We start from the raw sequence: 8,669 nt of genomic DNA, 5'->3' as shown, positions 1-8,669 counted from the left end.
ACAGTAGAAAACCCAAGTAAATTTTATGACTTTTAAACCCAAGACATCCACATCTTATTTTTCATTCCCTAAATCAAATTTGGGAGGCCTCTGACACCCTAGCAGCCATGTCCATCATTTTCAAGCCAAAAACAGTAGAAATAGGGCTTGGTCACATGATGTTGAATTTAGGGTTTCCAGGGGGTCTTTGGCTTGAAAATGATGCACATCCTTGCTAGGGTGTCAGAGGCCTCCCAAATTTGATTTAGGGAATGAAAAATAAGATTGAGGGTTTAGGGTACAAAACCCAACCAAATGTTATGATTTTGAACCCATGACATCCTACCATTGTCACACTTGCCCTACCACTTTCCCCTGCCACTTGCCCCTTACACATGCCCTTGCCACTTGGCCCTCCCATTCCATTTGTCTAAACAAGGTTATGGTTTTTTCACATATTAAAATCATATCTTTAAGAAATATTTTTTGGGAGGCCACTGGGACCCTAGCAACCATGCCCATCATTTTTATGCCCAAAAGACCCTTGCCAGCCCAAAATCCGACATCATGATGTAGGAGCCCAGTTTCTGCAGGAGCCCAGTAGAAACTGGGCTCTGGTCGCATGATGTCAGATTTTGGGCTGGCAGGGGTTTTTTGGGCATAAAAATGATGGGCATGGTTGCTAGGGTCCTAGTGGCCTCCTAAATAAGATTTCTTAAAGATATGATTTTTACTTGGAAAAAAACCCTTATTAATTCTTGAAAATTATATTTTATTAATTTATATAATCTTTGGATTTTGATGTAATATGTTGGTTGCAGGATATTTTATGGGTTGATGAGTATGCTGGACGCAAGGGTGGAACCAGAGGGTCTTCTGATGGGGGGATGGTGTTAATCGGCCACTACATCAACAGAGTGGCTCAACACATTTTGGTGTTCCATCAACAATTATCACCAGATGGAAAGTTAAACATCATGACGTTCAAGGTCCTCAGTCAGATCACAGATGAGGCCCATCCATTCTACTGCTGATCGTGTTGTTCTGATTAGGCGTAGTGTAGCTTTATTTTTATTCTCAGACACACGATCTGGTCCGCTTCATAGTATTATAGCTATTGCAGGGCTAGCTAGCATTACAGATCCCTTGGCTATAGAGAATGAAATTGTGCAGCCCTCTCTGCTTCAGCAAGCAAAAAAGGGATCTGAGCCAAGTAGGAAGAAGCGTAGACTCGAGTAGCTTAGGCATTCAAGCTTTGATGATCTTTGTGATACTACTCAATGTAAATAAAGAATACCATTTTCAAATAATTTTCTCTTTCCGTTTACAGAACATTGTTTCCTTTTCTATGATGTTAAGTATAATTGAGTATTATCTCCTTTTGCACGTTCTATTAAGATTTGATGTTTATTATTTCATTTTGCTTTCAAAAAGTAAATTTAATCCTATATTTATAAATGATTTATTCATTTTAAAATATAATTTAAATTCTAAACGATTTAAAACATAAGTTTAAGTATGAAATACTAAAGTGATAAGTGATTTATTTCATTTAAAATATACTTTAAATCCTAAATCATTTAAAAAGTAATTTCTAAATCCTATCTTCTACATTAAATTAATTTAAAGTATATTTCAAATTATTTATTAAAAAACATAATTTAAATCTTAAAATATGTTTAATCCTAAACATAAAATGTATTTTAATCCTATATTTCAAATCATTTTTAAATTATTTTTAAATTCTATATCACATATTTTAAATTAACTAGATATATTTTTAATTATTTAAAAATATTATTTAATTGAAATTATGTATGAAATCCTATATTTTAATCTTATATTATTTAATTTAATTTATGTATTAAATACTAAATCCTATATTTTAATTCTAAAATATATTTAATTATAATGAAATATATTTTAAACATACATTTTTATATTATAATATAATATAGATTTAAAATTTATTTACATTATAATTTAGGTTTGAAATATATTTATATTAAAATAGAAATAAATTTTAACCAATAGCCTAACTAACTTCGTCAGAATTGGTCAGGGTAGTCTATGACAATCAGAAAGTTTTTATCTTGGATTCATTGTAGAGATTGGAGTATATGCAGATCATTCTTCAGGATTTGGTCTTGGTTGGATGTTTTATACATCATCTTGCCTTCAATATGAGAACTACTCTTATTGTAAGAAAGCTTAGCGATGGGCTTGACTGAAAAAAAGCGGTGCCCAGTAGTTAACGTGTTTTCTTCTTGCTATCACTATTTTAGCATATTGGCTCAGGATAGATCTATGCGGGGTCCTTTTGGAGTATATGCAATGCTGGCATATGGACCCCGCAACATCTTTGTAGCTATTCATGAGAATTCTAGATTGAACTATCAATATTCTTCATTGTAAAATCGAATTATTTACATCTGCATTCAAATTTAGGGTGGGAATGCTTGCAAAATCCTCATTGGGGGGCCTTGGTTACATCATATGGGAGCTATGATCCTCTAATTGGTGTGTGGCAACAGACAAATAACAATAGCACGAAGTTTATGTGGCATTGCATGGTTTCAACATGGATGTACAGTTAGCATGGCTAGTCAATCGAATTAAAGTGGCTTCTACATTCATGAAGCGGTTCGTAATTTGAGGCAATGAAGTGTTCTATTAAGTGAACTAAGGCTACATAGTGGGAATCATAGTTTTTTCCATAAGTCACCATATGCATACATCATAAGAGTACGGAAGTATGATTGGAGTATGGTTCAACCCCTAGGGCTGAAACATACTGAAAGGTTTATACATGACCCTAATTTTACCCAAAATTTTCAAAAAAATATAGATTGATCATTGTACACATTAAATTGACATAGAGGTATTAAACTTCCAGCTTGAAACTTGAAACTTGTATTAATTTTAAAGTCATCACTCATGAGTCATGATTCATCATTCATGAAAGACTCTAGCCTCCAGAAACCATAGTCATCTAGATTCTAGATTTTGATACATAGTGTCAAATGATGGAATCATAGATCATAGATTAATCATCAATACTACACCAAAACATCATGATCAAAGGAATTAAGTACTAGTAACTACACCAAAACATGAAAGGCAAAACATCATAAAGAAAAGGTTGCCAGTGTGCCACAGCCCGGAAATAAAGCATGCATGACAATTCACAACTGATGAGGCTCAAGCCTCAAGCTGTATCTTCATCCTTATCCTCTTGCTCATCCTCATCATCATCTGCATCAAATCCTCATCTGCCTCACCATGGAACTCCAAAAGACTAGAGCTGCTTGAAGCTGTAGCAACATCCATCATTCTTGTAAGTGTAACAATAGGGGCTGGAATGTCTTCTCCCTCTGTATATGCTTGCCTTGCTAGCAGCCTATCATCATCCTTCTCCTTATTGATCATTTCCAGGGTCACGTCTATCTTCTCAAATCCCCTTTCCTTGATTTTGGAAATGAGACGCAAATTAGTATGGATGTACACTAATTTCTTGGTATTCTTTGGAAGCATCCTATTCCTTCTTTTAGTATGGATAAGAGAGGATGTGCTCCAATTCCTCTCACAAGGAGAAGCACATGTGCCTTGAAGAGCTAACCACTGCAAATTTGGTGTGTGAGCTCCAAATGTCTCCCACCATTTCACCCCTTGGTGCATTCTCTTTTCATCCTTTGCAATCGCATGAGCAAATGTGCCTGACATGGATTTGTAAATATCCAACTCATCACATAAGGTGCCCTGGCTGTCAACATCGTACTTGGTGTACCACTCTATGACATCCATCCACCCATCATGCACCTCCTTGTCACCATCTAGATTTTCCTCTCTCCAAATAGGATGGAGAACAAAAGTTACCGCATGCAATGGAGAATGCATCATATCCCACCTGTCAACACACAAGGCTCTAGCAGAGTCAATCCCATCAATAGTTGCCATCTTCTCGACCATCCGATCAGTGAACTCATGTACAAGTCCCATGGTATCCCCTTCCCTATCAGCCAAGCGAAGGATCTTCAAAATAGGTGCACAAAGATTCACAATGAGTCTTGCATCTTGCCAAAATGAAGCACCCAATATAATAGAAGACACCTATTGTGCTTTCACAGTGTGTGACACCTTCTTCATGCAATACTCATCACTGACAACCATGTGGCGCAATCCATTGTATACCCTCTCATTCAACAAGTTTGTTAACATGATAAACATGTAAGCAAACCGTGTTTGTGCTGGCTTCACCAATTCGATCTTGCTGAATTTTCTATACATTGCTAACACGGTGTGTTTCTGGGTAACAAATGCCACAATCATGTTAGCATGTACCAACAAATATCCTTTGGAAAGAAAAAACGACAAAGAGCAATGTATGCATCCTTCCGTGCCTGTGACTCCCATGCCTTGGCCAAGGCTCTCTTTGACATCTTTTGCTTTGACTCATATGCACTGACATATGCATTTCCACTTGTAGTACCACTCACTAAGGCATCTCCCAAATCAGCCACATCTTTATCAAGCTATTTTGCAACAGTTTTCAGAGCCGCCTTTGCCTGTAATCTTCAACAAGTAAGCGGTACACTTGTCAACCCCCAAGCCAAAGAAAACAGGCCCTTATACGGGTTAGTCCTCCATCCCATGAATGAGGACAATATTTACATTTACAAGTGTATTGGCCCTTCCCGAAAGGCTTTAAGGCCTCTACAAATTCCCATTCTGGTCCTTTTGTTCTTCCCATTTGCAGATCTACAAGCTACAAAGTTGCAAAAGAGGGCAAATAAGGCATTGGGCAAAGGAACAATTTCCAAAGAGGGCTTGAAGCCCCTGCAGGCTACCATGTTATCTGGCATCAACTAAAGAGAGAGAACTTGCTACGAAATAGGAAAAGAGAGCAGCCATTACAATTACCTTCATGTTTGGAGTAGGTAGAGCATAGAGGTAGACTGCGGGCTACAACTGTATGGTGACCACTGACCTCCAAAGCAGGTAGAGGCTGCATAAACTCAAGAGTGAAGGGCTGAGGGCAGTCGGGACTCAGGACTGTGTGCTAAAGAAGAGAGCAAAGGGCTGCCTATATAGGCTCTTGAGGCAGCAAGGTCAGTTTGCAGGTCAGAGAGTCAGGTCATGGACATACAACCTTTCTCAAGATTCGAGGTCCTTCACAAACGACACGTAAGGAATAAAAATAGGACGTCAAATTAGGTTATAAGGTTCGGATCTCGATTTTCCTCCCCCCTAAAAAGTCACATATGGAAAGCCGTATGGAATGCGTACAAAAAAATGTCTGTATACATGCGTACGCATACAGATGAACTTATGGTGGGAATCCTTTTTGTCCAAACTCTATGATGAGAGACATCAGTAATCTAAAATATTAACCATAAGGTTAACACTCTTCCTCTGTCCCTCTTGCTCCCTCTTTTTACCCACTCCCTCTGTCCCTCTTATATCTCTCTCGATTCTTCTTTCTCTTCCTTACTCGTACTGTATTTCTTACTCCGCTCTCCCTCCCTCCTCCCCCCCTCCCCCCCCCCCCCCCCTCTCTCTCTCTCTCTCTCTCTCTCTCTCTCGTGCGTGCTACTCATTCGCTTTTTCTCAATCCGTCTATCTCTTTCTGACTACCTCTTTCTCACTCCCTCTATCTCTTTCTATCTTTTCTTTTCTCACTTTCTTTGTCTAGGTGTGTTGCTCTCTCTCTCTCTCTCTCTCTCTCTCTCTCTCTTTCTCTCTCTCTCTCTCTCTCTCTCTCTCTCTCTCTCTCTCTCATATAACACACGTATAAAGATACATCTACAATGGTTTACATATAGAGATTTAGCAATTTGTCATTGATAGACGATGGAGATCCATCAATATACAAAATATCCATCTTGGTTCAGAATTTGTCGATGTGTGTTGCGCTCTCTCTCTCTCTCTCTCTCTCTCTCATATAACACACGTATATAGATACATCTACAATGGTTTACATATAGAGATTTAGCAATTTGTCATTCATAGACGATGGAGATCCATCAATATACAAAATATCCATCTTGGTTCAGAATTTGATCTCTCTCCCTCCCTTTTTCATTTTCCCTACCCCCTCACACAATCAAACAAATAAAAAACTACTTCAAAATACCTATCTTGGTTTAGGATATGATCTCTCTACCTCCCTGTGTCTTTTCTCCTAGCCCCTCACACAATCAAACAAACAACAAATTGTTTTGAGATTTGTATCATTTGGTTTAAAAAAACTCCTTGCATGCCTAAAACATGACTAAAACGGCTTGAGATGGTGGTAGGGCTTTGTTGCGGAAATGTTCTGACCAATATTAGCGTCACGGTGACATTGTCCTATGCCTACACACAACACTCAACTTTTGTGCCCACGCTCTTTCCGACCCTGCAAATAAGGTGATGCATTGTTTGAGATACGTCGTGTTCCTATCCAAACAGATGTTCAATTAGAGTAATGGCGCAAAGAGAAACGCATGGTTCATGAACCAAATGAGTCGAGCACTGTACAAATTTGGGAAAAGCATGGAAGGTAAAGCATTTGAGGACTCATTTCATACATCGCTTGAGAAAGTACCAAGGATAGTCAAGAAGGCTTACATTTCAGTGAGATGTACAAGATGGTAGAGGATATGTTAACAACAAGTGATTGATGACGAGAGGTCTTTCACAGTCTGTGGGTGGGAATAAGCAGTAAGCATTGGTGGCATTGCCCAATGCTGATACGGGTTTACAAAATTGGTGATCTTGGGGTGCAGGATATCCCTATACAATAGCAGGTGTTGGAACAACGCTCTTCCCATTCTTTGCATGACGAACAGGACTTGACACGCTGCTTGCCTTCATTTGAGATGTGTGAGAAACTTGCTCTCTCCTTTCATCAAGCCTCATCTGAAGCTCTCTACACTCATGACTGCAGAAGGCTGTGTCTCCCCTATCACAAAGCAAGGAATCATTTTAATAGATAAGAACGATGTTCCACATGCCAAGTAAAAGCAAATACTCCTGCTGCTCCTGCTGCAGCCCGAATCTTAAATTTCCTATTAAACGAACACTGCAACTCAGGGCAGGAAAGGACAGCTTCCCAAGAGCATTCTCACACTTCGAAGCTGAAGGCCTTGATGCTTGCTTGTATAACCAAGGAATTTGCAAGAAAGGCTTTCAAATCCTTAAATCATGGCGTACCTGTACATGAATATGTCTACTCGCGGTCCCAGCCTTTTCTTGCAGGAAAAGCATGCATCTAAAAAATGTGGTGGCGGAGCAGATCCTAGCTCGTTGCTCGCAAATGACACACCCAATGGGATGGATGTCCTTGTGTTTCGATGCCATACCGCCAACTGATTGTCGCTGATAAAATCATCTTCTGTTTCGGAGGACTCTGAGAGGGCCTCTTGTGGTTGCGCGCAACCAAAAGCAAAAGGTGCTAGCTTCGAAGGGGACGCCAAGGGGCGCGAGCATGTGAGACTGTGACTCTCCAATTGCATATGGCCTTGCACTACCAGCTGCTCTGCAAGGAAATCGCCTTCAAAGCGCATCCTGGAATTGCCGTCGTGGAACATCATGACATCTTTTGGACTCACATCTGTGGCGGCTCCCTTTGGAAATCTTTCCAGGGTATTTTCCCGTAACGAAAATGAACTCGCAGACTCGGAATCGGACATGTTACTCGGTTTGCGGAAGGGAGATCGTGCACGCAGCATATTTTACAAATGCTGAGAATTGAGGACGAGGCAGAGGTAAAAACCAGCGTCACCTGCACTGGACGAAAACTTAGTGTGCGCCACCTGGTTGCTTTGTGAGTACGACACTTTCCTCTATCCACACTAGCTCCACGCTACGCTACAGCCTTGACGGATTGGCGAAGCAAGAGTTGTAGCTGTGTATCTGGAGAAGCACACGGAGCTGTGTAAGTACGATGCTCCACGAAACGAAACGTGCAATGGCTCTATCCACACTAGCGCACCTCAAGCTTCGTGCGGATTCGAAAGGGCTGTGGTCGTGTAGGTGCTCGAGAAACTCGGAAAGAAACGTGTACGAGAGAGAGCAGGAAGGAGAGAAACTTTCCTGAATGATGAAGCGGGGGTGAAAGAATTAATGCGAGAAGGAGGAAGCAAGAAGAAAAGGATCACGAGGAAGGAGATGGATTGGCAAAAAGATGATCGAAACAACTGGGGGGTTGTAGTTTCGGGAAGATGCGATCAGGTCAAGCGGAGCCAATATCGACAGAAGAAGGCTTGGGGAGGTGGACGTTGTGATGAGGTGAAGCCGAGCCAATATCTACACACTCAAGCCGAGCAAATATCCTGTGATCAGGTGAAGGCGAGCCAATATCTACACACTCAAGCGGAGCCAATATCCACACACAGAAGGCGGCTTGGGGACGTTGTGATCAGGTCAAGCCGAGACAATATCCACACACAGAAGAAGGTCAAGTCGAGCGAATATCCACACACAGAAGAAGAAGAAGCAGCAGCAGCAGCAGCAACTGTACAAGTCTGAAGAAGAGGAGCCGGAGAAGACGACGAGGAGACGACGCTCGCCAAATATCTTTCTGTTGTTTTTTCTTTTTCTTTTTCTTTGCGCTCAGAGAACGTCCCTTGACCATACCTTTCCGTTACTTTTCCCACGTGTCCTCCCTTCTACCGTTCAATCCACCGCCCTTTCCACGTGGCCTCTCC

At 40.7% G+C, this 8,669-nt stretch overlaps 1 protein-coding gene across 3 annotated transcripts; it reads right to left on the bottom strand.

The window, feature by feature from the left end:
* Positions 1 to 6,567: 6,567 nt before the first annotated feature.
* LOC147905957 (FCS-Like Zinc finger 12-like) lies at positions 6,568 to 8,438 on the bottom strand. 3 transcript variants are annotated; one of them, XM_087382429.1, is made up of 3 exons: positions 8,411 to 8,438; positions 7,174 to 7,875; positions 6,568 to 6,922 (listed from the first exon to the last, which is right to left on the bottom strand). In XM_087382429.1, exons 2-3 carry the CDS (start codon positions 7,689 to 7,691, stop codon positions 6,754 to 6,756), a joined length of 687 nt encoding a protein of 228 aa, XP_087238555.1. In that variant the 5' UTR covers positions 7,692 to 7,875; positions 8,411 to 8,438; the 3' UTR covers positions 6,568 to 6,753. The 3 variants fall into 3 exon arrangements, with proteins under 3 accessions (XP_087238555.1, XP_087238547.1, XP_087238539.1); XM_087382421.1 differs by lacking the exon at positions 8,411 to 8,438 and adding an exon at positions 7,955 to 8,281; XM_087382413.1 differs by lacking the exon at positions 8,411 to 8,438 and having other exon boundaries at positions 7,174 to 8,281.
* Between the last annotated feature and the right edge of the window lie 231 nt (positions 8,439 to 8,669).

Source organism: Dipteris shenzhenensis, chromosome 1 (genome assembly GCF_047967505.1).
Source record: "Dipteris shenzhenensis isolate YYH24624 ecotype China chromosome 1, Dip_SZ_1.0, whole genome shotgun sequence".
NCBI classification, from domain to species: Eukaryota; Viridiplantae; Streptophyta; class Polypodiopsida; order Gleicheniales; family Dipteridaceae; genus Dipteris; species Dipteris shenzhenensis.
The sequence above is the reverse complement of the archived record's forward strand: the minus strand, read 5'-3'. Positions and strand labels throughout refer to the sequence as shown.

Coding starts and splice junctions, on each gene's coding strand:
- LOC147905957 (XM_087382429.1), bottom strand. CDS start 7,691: ATGCTGCGTGCACGATCTCCCTTCCGCAAACCGAGTAACATGTCCGAT. Junction 6,923..7,173: donor GTAGACATATTCATGTACAG/GTACGCCATGAT, acceptor GCTTTGTGATAG/GGGAGACACAGCCTTCTGCA.